General features: G+C 43.8%; 1 protein-coding gene across 1 annotated transcript in view; it reads left to right on the top strand.

Annotated features, from left to right (window-relative positions):
- Nucleotides 1-11935, top strand: part of nek10 (NIMA-related kinase 10) — a 196602-nt gene that overhangs the window by 40361 nt on the left and 144306 nt on the right. The window contains exons 6-7 of the mRNA XM_043689493.1: nucleotides 4723-4802; nucleotides 4889-4975. Of these exons, the coding sequence (XP_043545428.1) occupies nucleotides 4723-4802; nucleotides 4889-4975 (167 nt within the window). The remainder of the gene's footprint in view (nucleotides 1-4722; nucleotides 4803-4888; nucleotides 4976-11935) is intronic.

Genomic DNA, 11935 nt, shown 5'->3' with positions numbered 1-11935 from the left:
GAACCCTTCAACCCCAGGGCATCAATGTGGACTTCACCAGTTTCCTCATTTCCCCTCCCCCCACCTTACCCCAGTTCCAACCTTCCAGCTCAGCACTGTCCTCATGACCTGTCCAACCTGTCAATCTCCCTTCCCACCTATACGCTCCACCCTCCTCTCTGACCTATCATCTCTCACCCCCACCCCATCCACCCATTGTAGTCTTTGCTACCTTCCCCCACCCTCCTCCCCGACCAATCACCTTCATCCCCATCCCCATTCACCTATTGTACTCTATGCTACTTTCTCCCCACCCACAACCTCCTCTCATTTATCTCTCCACCCTTCAGCCACCCTGCCTGTATTCCTGATGAAGGGCTTTTGTCCAAAATGTCGACTTTCCTGCTCCTCGGATGCTGCCTGAACTGCTGTGCCTTTCCAGCACCACTCTAATCCAGAATCTGGTTTCCAGCATCTGCAGTCATTGTTTTTACCTATAACCTGGTATTGTGTGATTTTTAACTTTGTACACCCCAGTCCAACAACAACATCTCCAAATCTTTTTTTTCATTTCCTTCAGGATAATGACTCCACAATATATTATCTTGGACTTGCGTTATATGTTTCCAGCTGTATTAATCATGTGGGTGGGGTGATCGGCTCCTCTCTTTTTAACCTCCTGTTGGTTACAACATTTTTTTTCACACAGATCTATCACACATCAATTAAAACTTAATTAACTAGGTCAAAATGGAGGAGCCAATTCCAAGTTTTTGTTTAGTTTGGGGTAGACTTCATCACTCTTGCAGGAACTGATTATCTTCACTATCAACTACTATTCTGATGCCTGGGAATAAGATGAGCTAAAACTACTGTAGTGAGATTGTCAAATCTCTGAAAACACACATCAGTCACTAAGTTCAGCTTATTCATAGTAGGTTGGGTAATGTAACATCAAGCATCATCTCCACGTGACTCTAAGTCAAATGGGGAAAGGCTGAAATGTCAGTGAAGCTCACTAAAGGGATTGTAAAGAAATCAAACAAATCCAGCTCAGATTTGTATAAGTAAATCCTTGGAGAAATACACCTCCTGAAAGCATAGCAAGTAGCCGAGTTCAAAGACTTGCATCACACTGCACCAAACTAGTGTTGCTAAAGAAAAGGAAGTACTAAAGCTGAAAATAGTTATAGGTTTGACTAACATAATCAAGGTGAAATGACAGAAAATCAAATTTTACCTCAATAAAACAGCACAGGCTGCACGGTGGCACAGTGGTTAGCACTGCTGCCTCAAAGCGCCAGAGACCTGGGTTCAATTCCCACCTCGGGCAACTGTCTGTGTGGAATTTGCACATTCTCCCCTAGTCTGCGTGGGTTTCCTCTGGGTGCTTCGATTTCCTCCCACAGTCCAAAGATGTGCAGGTTAGGTGAATTGGCCATGCTAAATTGCCCATAGTGTCAGGTGAAGGGGTAAATGTAGGGGAATGGGTCTGGGTGGGTTGCTGTTCGCAGGGTCGGTGTGGACCTGTAAGTAATCTAATCTAATCAAAACTGGCAAGTTGTTGTTAGATCTGAGCATTGAAGAACTAGTCAGGGTGCAAATGCTTAACGCTCTCAACAAAAATTTTCTTATGCAGCAATCTTTAATTGTGCAGTTGTCACCTTGATTGTTTGTGATGAACATGCATAATCGTTTATATCATTACAGCCCACAGAAATAAAAGTACAATTAAAGTAAAGCTGTTCCTTCACGGCAGCATCAGATCAGGAAGAAGTGACCTTACTGTCTGTATAGAGTGCAGAATGACCATTAGTTCCAGAGGTCCTCAACACCATAAATTGATCACCATCATCAGTTACCACAGAAACAGGAGCAGGACTCTCTGAAGAAGGATCAACCTAGGAATCAGCAGATACCAAAGAAACAGCAAACAATTGCAGATATGTGTACCATGTGTGGACCTGCATTGTTTTAAAGACTACATATGCAATGAATTGAATTGAATTGAACTGAATTTATTGTCACGTGTACCGAGGTACAGTGAAAAGCTTTGTCTTGCGAGCACTACAGGGAGATCACATAGTTAAGTTACATAGATAGTAAATAATGGGTAAACAGCATCAAAAACAAAAACAGGTGAATGTTAAGAGTTTGTGAGTCACTCAGTATTCTATCAACAGTAGGGTAGAAACTGTTACAAAAACTGCTGATGTGTATGTTCAGGCTTCTGTACCTTCTCCCCAATAGTAGAGGTTGTAGAAAAACATTGCCAGGGTGGGATGGATCTTTAAGAATGCTGGCAGCCTTTCCTTGACAGCGGGCCTGGTAGATGGATTCTATAGATGGGAGGTTGGCCTTTGTGATTGTCCAGGCCGAGTTCACCACTCTTTGTAACTATCTCCAATCTTGAATGGTACATCTTGAATGGCAATCTTGCCATACATCCAGACAGAATGCTCTTGATGGCGCACCTATAAATGTTGGCAAGGGTATTCGCTATCATGCCAAATTTTCTCAGTTGCCTGAGGAAGAAGAGACATTGTTAGGCCTTTGTAACCAGTGTGTCCACATGAAGAGTCCAAGAAAGCTTGTTGAGGATGACCACTCCCAGAAGCTTGACACTCTCCACTCGTTCCACCTCTGTGCTGATAATGTGTGTTGGGGGTGGGGGTGCATGATTACCATCCCACCGAAAGTTAATAATGAGTTCCTTGGTTTTGCTGGCATTGAGAGCTAGGTTGTTCTCAGTGCACCATTTTTCCAGGTCTTCCACCTCCCATCTGTAGTCTGTTTTGTTGCCTTCTGGGATTCGACTGACAATGGTGGTGTCATCAGTGAACTTTAAATGGCATTAGTCTGGTATTTGGCAATGCAGTCATGGGTATACAGTGAATACAGTAGGCGGCTGAATACGCACCCCTGGTGGGCTTCAGTGTTGAGTGTTAGTGAGGATGAAATATTGTTCCCAATCTTCACTGATTGTGGCCTGTGTGTCAGGAAACTGAGGATCCAGTTGCAGAGAGTGGAGCTTAGTCAGCAATCACTATGCTTAGTAATCAGACTCGAGGGGCTAACAGTGTTGAAGGCTGAACTGTAGTTAATGAGTAGAATTCTTATATAGCTGTTCTTGGCGTCAAGATGTTGTAGGGAGGTGTGAAGGGCAAATGATATGGCATCTGACGTGGATCTGTTGGTCCGATAGGCAAATTGGAGTGGGTCAAGAGTCGTGGGGAGGCTGGAGTTGATTAGTGCTATGACCAGCCTTTCAAAGCACTTCATGACCACCGAAGTTAGGGCCACTGGGCAGTAGTCATTGACACATGCTGCATGAGCCTTCTTAGGCACAGGGATGATGTTGGCCCTCTTGAAACAGGCAGGGACAGTGGCCTGCTGCAGGAAGAGGTTGAAGATGTCCGAGAAGACCTCTGCCAGTTGATCTGCACATGCTCTGAGTGCACGGCCTGGTACTCTGTCTGATGCCATCGCTTTCCTTGGATTCACACGAAGGAAAACTAATCTGACCTCTGATGCAGCGAATGTTGGGATAGGTTCGACATGACTTGTCGGAATAGGTGTTACTTCTCCACGGCAATTCTGCTCAAAGCGAGCAGAAAAAGCGTTGAGGCGATCTGGGAGGGATATGTCATCGTCTGCTATCTTGCACCGTCTCTTTTTAGAACCTGTGATGTCATTCAGTCCTTGCCATAGTCGCTGGGTGTCTGTCTGGGTCTCTAGTATGGATCGGTATTGGTCCTTGGCTGTTTTAAAGGCTTTGCGAAGGTCATACTTGGATTCCTTATATTTGAATGGGTCTCCTGATCGGAAGGCCTCATGCCAGGTTTTTGGCAGGTTCTGTACATCTTGATTCATCCAGGTTTCCTGTGGGGAACACCCAGATTGACTTCCTCGGTATACGCTCCTCCACACACTTGCTGATAAAGTCTGTGACGCTGGTGGCGTACTCATCCAAGGTACCTGTGGACTGTTTGAACATGGCCCAATCAGCTGATTCCAGACAGCACCGGAGTTGATCCTCTGCCTCTTCTGACCAGCACTGGACCTGTATCTACAAGGCAGATCTCCTGCTTGAGCTTTTGCCTATTAAAAGGGGGCTGTTTGGAGAAATGAAAAGCACTGGCTGGCTTCCTGTTTACGTGCACCCTATACCTTGACTGTACACGCCTTCAGGCATGCATGAACTGGGACAGCCATTAAAGACACATTACGTAGAACACACAACTGCTCCCCCTCTGAACTCCAGGCCTCTGAACCCCCCCCCCAACTCTGATATATGATGAGCTGAGGAGAAATTTCTACATTGGAGGGTTGTGAACTTGCAGAATGTTTTATCCCAAAGGGATATAGATACTTAGTTTTTGGACTCAGTGGTTTGAGGGATTGGAAATGAGACAAGACAGTGGAGCTAACAGCCCTTGTTTTGGCGAATGGCAGTTGAGATTCAAAGGGCTGTGTGACCTCATTTTTCTGTGGTTCCTGTTTCTATGGTCTTATGGCACATAGTTTAATCTTGCATAGATGTACGAATACGCATTTTTATATATCATTTGTAACTGTCCTGAAACAAGTGGAAGGTCCAAAGGTTTTAACGTGTTTTTTAGGTGCACTGTCTAACTTTGCATTGGTGGTACATATGCCAGGCATTAAAATAATTATTAGTTAAGTAAGAAGAAACAAAATAATATACAGTAAAGTATTTTAACTTGAGATATTTCTCTTTAGACCCTAGTAAAGCTATTGGCAGCCAAGCACAATAATGTACTACTGGGTGCTCTCCTTGCTCTCACCAGTTTGGCTGAAAGGTATGTCACTGAGTTAAATATTATAAAAATAGCTTTAAACAAATGATTGAAATTGAAGAAGCTCACAACATTTAGTTTGTTTTTAGCCCAGAGTGCAGAGTGAAGATAGGTGAACTCACCATTGTAGAAAACCTGCTAACAATTTTACAAGAATATGACTTGCTATCAAAAAGGTAAGTTGAGATTTAAAAATGTTTTTTAAAAAATGATATTTTTTTGAATAGTAGTTAAGTTTGTGAGGTGCTCGAGTACACAGTGTTTCCTAATACAGAACCAAATATTTAGTAGTTCATAAGGTTATGAAATAGAGGAGTTGAATTAGGTCATTTGGGTCCCCCATTTGATCACAGTTGATAAGTTTCTCAACCCCATTCCCCTGCTCGCTTTGTGTAATGCGTTATCCCCTTACTGATCAAGAACTTATCATCTATGTCTTAAATATACTCAATGACTTGGCCTCCACAGCCCTCTGTGACAATGAGTTCCACAGATTAGCTACCCTCTGACTGAAGAAATTCTTCCTCACCTCCCTTCTAAAGGGTCAACTCTTAACTCCAACTCTGTGCCCTTGGATCTTAGTCTCTCTTATGAGTGAAACCATCTTCACCAGGCCTCTCAGTATACTGTAACATTCAATCAGCTCACCTCTTATCTTCTAAACTCCATCAAGCACAGACCAGAGTCTTCAACCCTTCCTTATATGAATAGCCCTTCATCCCTGGAACATTCTTATAGACCTCCTCTGGACCCACTCCAATGCCAGCGCATATATTTCCTTAGATATTGGACTGAAAACTGCTCAGAATTTTCCAAATGTGGTCTGATCAGAGCTTTATACTGTGTCAGCAATATATCTCTGCTCTTGTATTCTAGTCATGTTGAAATGAATGCAATTGCCTTCCTAATTACTAACTGAACCTGCATGTTATCCTTAAGAGAGTCCTAAACTAGGACTCCCAAGTCCTTTTGCGCTTCAGATTTCTGAGACTTTTTCCTGTTTAGAAAATAGTCTACATCTCTATTCTTCCTGCTCGATCTCCTAACTTGCCCAAGTCCTTCTACAGGATCCCCGTTAACTCAAAACAATCTAATGCTCCACCTATCTTTGTGTCATCTGTAAACTTAACAACAATGCCCTCAGTTCTTTCGTCTAGGTCGTTAATGTATAACATGAAGAATTGTGGTTTCAGTACTGACCCCTGCAGAACATCACTAGTCACAGGCTGCCATCCTGAAAAAGATGCCTTCATGCCAGACTCTCTGCCTTCTGCCAGTCAGCCAATCATCTAGCCAGTACATTACCCATAACACCATGGACTCATATATCTTATTTAGCAGCCTCCTGTGCAATACCTTGTCAAAGGCCTTCTGGAAATCCAAATAAATCACGTGCTCTGGCTCTCCATTGTCTAACTGGCTTGCTACCTCCTCAAGGAATACTAACAGATTTGCAGGCATGACTTCCCCTTGATGAAGCCAAGTTGGCTCTTCCCTATTTTACCATGCACTTCCAAGTATTCCACAATTTCATCCTTAATAATGTACTCTAAAATCTTACTGAGGTCAGCCTTACTGGCCTATAGCATTCTGTCTTCTGCCTCCCTCCGCTCTTAAAACATGGGTGTTATATTTGCTGTTTTCTGTCCTGTGGGACTCCCCTCCCCGACTCCAGTAATTTCTGAAAGTTATCACCAATCCTTCTACAATCACTTGGGGTATAGTCCATCTGATCCAAATGATTTATCCACCTGCAGACCTTTTAGCTTCTCGATCATCTTCTCCTTAGTGATGGCCAGTATCATCTACTCTGTTTCTTAACTCTCTTGGGATGCTGCTGATGTCTTCTGTTGTGAAATCTGATGCAAAGTACCTATTCAATTCCTCTGTTTGTTTGTTCCCCATTACTACTTCTCCAGCCTCTTTTTCCCGCAGTCTTGGTTCTTTTACCTTTCAGATATCTAAAAAAATCTCTTGCAATCTTCTTTTATATTACTAGCTCGCTTACTCTCATATTTCATCTTGTCCCCCCATTGCTTTTTAAGTTGTCTTTTGCTGGCTTTTAAAGGCTTCCCAATCCTCTGGCTTCCCACTCATCTTCACCACATTGTATGATTTTCCTTTTGTTGCTTTTATGCTGTCCCTGGCTTCCCTCATCATTCATGGTTGCCTCATCCTCCCCTTAGTATATTTCTTCTTCCTTGTGATAGTTACTGCTATACCCCCAGACACTCCTGCCAATGCTGCTCCACTGTCTTCCCTGCTAGTATCCCGTTCCAATCAATTTTGGCCAGCTCCTCTCTCATGTCTTTGTGGTTACTTTTGCTCGATTGTAATAGCGTTACATCTGATCAGGCTTCTCCCTCTTAAGCTACGTTAAATTCTATCATGTTATGGTCACTGCCCCCTAGGGGTTCCTTCACCTTCAGCTCCATAATCAAGTCTGCCTCATTACTTACCATCAAACCAAATTTTTTTGCTTTGTCAGTAGAATTGCAAGTTAGGGAAAGGGGGAGGTGAGTACATCTCCTAATATTGTTTACAACTTTGACCCTCGTTCATTTTCTGGATTCAAGGGCTTTTGAATAATCTGGTAAAGACCAAATTCGTCTGTAGTGTAATTGGGACTTACACCTCACATGAGGCAGAAGAAAGTCTTTGTGGTACTTTGTGTTGGTTATAGTGTAGGCCTCTCATTTAGACTCTTAGTAATGCATTTAATATGCCCAGTATTTCTGGGATCTTACCTCACTTTCATAGTGGCAGTATATTGTAGATTTTATTAAACCACACGTATTGAAAAATAAAGTTGCACCCTGCTGGACATCTGAAATAAGAACAGCTTTTGGTCAGAACATATGCAATGCTGAAGTCTTAAAACTCCTTGGGAACCCAACTCCCCACCATAAGTGTGAAAATGTTGGAATTTGAACAGTTCCTTTCTTAGCTTTAGGACATTGCAAGGAACCAGGAACTTTTGAAGACTTTGTTGAGGGTCTGTATGTCTTTGATACTAAGAAACTATCAAAAATGCCTAATGCTCCATATTCTGAACTCACATAAGAAAATCAGATCACAATGCTGTGTTCCTCCTCCCAGCTTGCAAATAGAAGTTGCAACATGAGGACCCAGTACAGAAAGTAGTACAGTGCTGTTCTGAAGCAGCAGAAGAGCTTCTGTGGGACTGTCTGAAAACAATGAACTGGTCCATATTCAAGAATTCAGCAGCCAACCTGGACAAGTACACCCCCACCATCACAGAGTTTATTAACAAGTGTATAGAGGACTGCGAGTCAAACAAGTCAACCCATATATTCCCCATGGATGAACTGGAAAATTCATTGACGACTGAAGATCTGGCGTGCGGTGTTCAAGTATAGATCGCCCAGACCTTTACGGTATATCTAGATGTGACCTCCACAAGGCCATTAGACATGCCAAGAGGCAATACAGGACTAAGTTAGGGAGCCAAACTAACTACAAGAACATGCACCACTTGTGGCAAGACCTACATGACATTTCAGGACACAATGTGGCAGTGCCGGTATTGGACTGGGATGGAACAAAGTTAAAAATCACACAACACTAGGTTATAGTCCAACAGGTTTATTTGGAAATACAAGCTTTCAGAGCGCTGCTCCTTCATCAGATAGCTACTAGTGCAGGATCATAGGACACAGAATTTATCGTAAAAGATCAACCTGTCATACAACTGATGCAATGTATTGAAAATCTTATATTGCTGTCAAGTCTTTAATCAATTAGAGCGGGGATGCAGGTTTTGAGTGATTAATATGTAAATCCCAGAACTTCTTTCAAGTCACAGTCCCAAGATAACTTAAGGTTTTATCAGTATAAAAGAAAAGGTGACATCTCAGCATCTCAGCTCAGACAATGTATTAAAGGTGTGAGGTTAGAGTCCGTCTGTATCCCACTCTTGAGTCAGACTGGTTCTATTTCCAAAGTAGGAATTTTTAAAATGTCACATAGACCGACTGCCCACAGATTGTGTGTTTTTTGAACAAAATAGAATGAATCTGCAAATGCAAATTTACCCCATAGACTTGTGTGTGTGCTTGATAGAGTGTGTGCATGAGTGGGATGGAGTATATGTTGTGAGAGCAAGTATGCATGAGTGTGTGTGTCTGTGTATATGTGAGAGGGTCTGTCTGAGTCTCTGGGTGCGATCGTGTGTAAGAGTGTATGTATGTGTGCTTGTGTATGAGAGTGTGTACTGCAGTGGGGTCACCTGTAGTGTGTCATGAACCCAAGATCCCGGTTGAGGCCATCCTCATGGGTCCCAAACTTGTGTGTTGTTGCGTATCCCGAAGTCCACCTTGGAGGATGATCACCCGAAGGTCTAAGGCCGAATGTCCCTGACCGCTGAAGTGTTCCCCAACTGGGAGGGAACATCCCTGTCTGGCGATTGTTGTACGGTGTCCATTCATCTGTTGTCATAGAGTCTGCTTGGTCTCGCCAATATACCATGCCTTGGGGCATTCTTGTCTGCAGCATACGGGGTAGACAACGTTGGCCGAGTCACATGAGTACCAGCCACGACAGGGCTAGGTGGTATTTCTACATGTAATGGTGTCGACACTGTGACATGCCTTGCTGTGGTTGCCATGACAGGGTTGTGCGGTGTTGTGATCGATGTTGCCCTGAAGGGTGGGCAGTTTGCCGCAAACAATGAACTGTTTAAGGTTTAGCAATTGTTTAAAGGCAAGAAGTGGAGGCGTAGGGAAGATCTTGGTAAAATGGTCATCCTCATTAATAATGTGTTGTAGGCTGCAAAGAATATGGTGTAATTTTTAGAAGTACTAGATGATGAAGGGTACCTTCACAGTCGTATCCCGTGTCCTTCTCCTGAGAAGGTCATTGCAGTTTCTCACTGTGTCACATCAGCACTAGTGACTGATGAGTTGAACAACATATCCCATTCTTATGAGGGCATCCTTCAGCATCTTCAGGTGTCTATTGCATTCCTCCTCATCTGAACAGATCCTGTGTGTGTGCAGGGCTTGTCTATGGGGGTTGGTTGTTTTAATTTGCATACGGTGGAAGCTAGAGAAGTGCAGCATCGTGAGGTTATTTGGGTTTGCAGTAGAGTGAAGTACTGAGGTGCCCGTCCTTGGTGGAGATGCGTGTGTCCAAAAATGAGACTGATTCTAAAGAACAGTCCGTGGTAAGTCTGATGATGGGATGAAGCTTGTTGATACCACTGTGTTGTTGTTTCAATGACTCCTTGCTCTGGGTCCAGGGGAAGAAAATGTCATCAATGTATCTGATGTGTAGTGTTGGTTGGAGATCCTGTGTAGCAAAGAAGTCTTGTTCCAACTTGTGCATGAAAATTTCGGCATAATAGGGTGCAGACTTGGTCCCCATGGCTGTTCCGTGTGAATGGATAAAAAACTGATTATCAAAGGTGAATATGTTGTTGTCAAGGATGAAGCAGATGAGTTGTAGGATGGTGCCTGGAGATTGGCAGTTGTTGGTATTGAGTTCTGAGGCAGCTGCAGCAATGCCGCTATTGTGGGGAGATAGTGTAGAATGTCGAAATGTACATTGTGATGAGGAATGTTCATGGTTCGACTGGTCAATGGGTGCTGAGCTTTTGTAAGAAATCTGTAGTGTCGCAAAAGAAGCTGGGAGTCCCCTGTCTTATGCCTTTCAAGATGTCCTCGACATAACCAGAGAGGTTTTCACTTAGGGTTCTTTGCTTGATACAATGGGATGTCTCGGCATGTTTGCTTTGTGTATCTTTGGAAGGCAGTAGAAGTCCCCAATGCAAAAAACATGTGGGTTTAGAGTTGGGTAGGGTTTTCTGACGGACTGGATCAACAGTCTTGATCAATGTATTTAGTTCATAGGTGTATTCTTTGGTTGGATCAGCCGGTAGTTTCCTGTAGTGTTCATGGTTGCTTAGTTGTCAGTACACTTCCTTGCAGTAGTCAGTTCTGTTCTGAATGACGATAGCTTCTCCTTTGTCTGCTGGTTTGATGACAATGTTGCAATTGGCAATTGTTGGTATTGAGTGCTGAGGCTATTGCAGCAATGCCATTGTCATGGGAGATGCTGGTGTAGAGTGCCGAAATGTCCCACCATCAGACTTACCATGGATTACTCTTTAGAATCAGTCTCATTCTTGGATGTACACATCTCCATTAAGGACAAGCCCTATGTATACAGAGGATCTGTTCAGATAAGAGGGAACATGACAGACACCTGAAGGTGCTGAAGGACACCTTCATAAGAACAGGATACGATGCTCAATACATCGATCACCAGTTCCAGTGTGCCACAGCGAGAAACCGTAATGACTTCCTCAGGAGACAGACACGGGATACAACAGTGAGGGTACCCTTCGTCGTCCAGTACTTCCCGGGAGTGGAGAAACCACATCATGTTCTTCGCAGCTTGCAACACATTATTAATGAGGATGAGCACCTCACCAAGATCTTCCCTGTGCCTCCACTTCTCACCTTTAAACAACCGCTAAACCTTAAACAACCACTATTTGCAACAAACTTCCCACCCTTCAGGGCGACATCAACCACAATACCACGCAGCCCTGACATGGCAACCACTGCAAGACGTGTGAGAGTATCAGTATGAATACCTTTACACACATGGACACCGCCTGCCATGTGTCTGGCAGGTACTCATGTGACTCAGTCAATGCTGTCTATCTCATACGCTGCAGGCAAGGATGCCCATGGCATGGTATATAGACGAGACCAAGCAAATGCTACGACAACAGATGAATGGACACTGCACAACAATCGCCAGACAGCGATGTTCCCTCCCAGTTGGGGAACACTTCAGCAGTCAGGGACATTTGGCCTTAGATCTTCAGGTGATCATCCTCCAAGGTGGACGTCAGTATACGCAACAACAGAGGGCCGAGCAGAGGCTGATAGCCAAGTTCGGTACCTATGAGGATGGCCTGAACCGGGATCTTGGGTTCATGTCACACTACAGGTGACCTCACTGCACTCTACACTCTCATACACACACAAGAACACATACACTCTCTTATACATGATTACACCCAGAGACTCAGACAGACTCTCTCTCATACGCATGCTCTTCACAGACACACATGCACACACAAACACTCACACTCAAACACACAC

The sequence above is a fragment of the Chiloscyllium plagiosum genome, chromosome 5, assembly GCF_004010195.1.
Source record: "Chiloscyllium plagiosum isolate BGI_BamShark_2017 chromosome 5, ASM401019v2, whole genome shotgun sequence".
Taxonomy (NCBI): domain Eukaryota; kingdom Metazoa; phylum Chordata; class Chondrichthyes; order Orectolobiformes; family Hemiscylliidae; genus Chiloscyllium; species Chiloscyllium plagiosum.
Note: the sequence above shows the minus strand (reverse complement) of the source record. Positions and strands in the feature narration are given on the sequence as shown.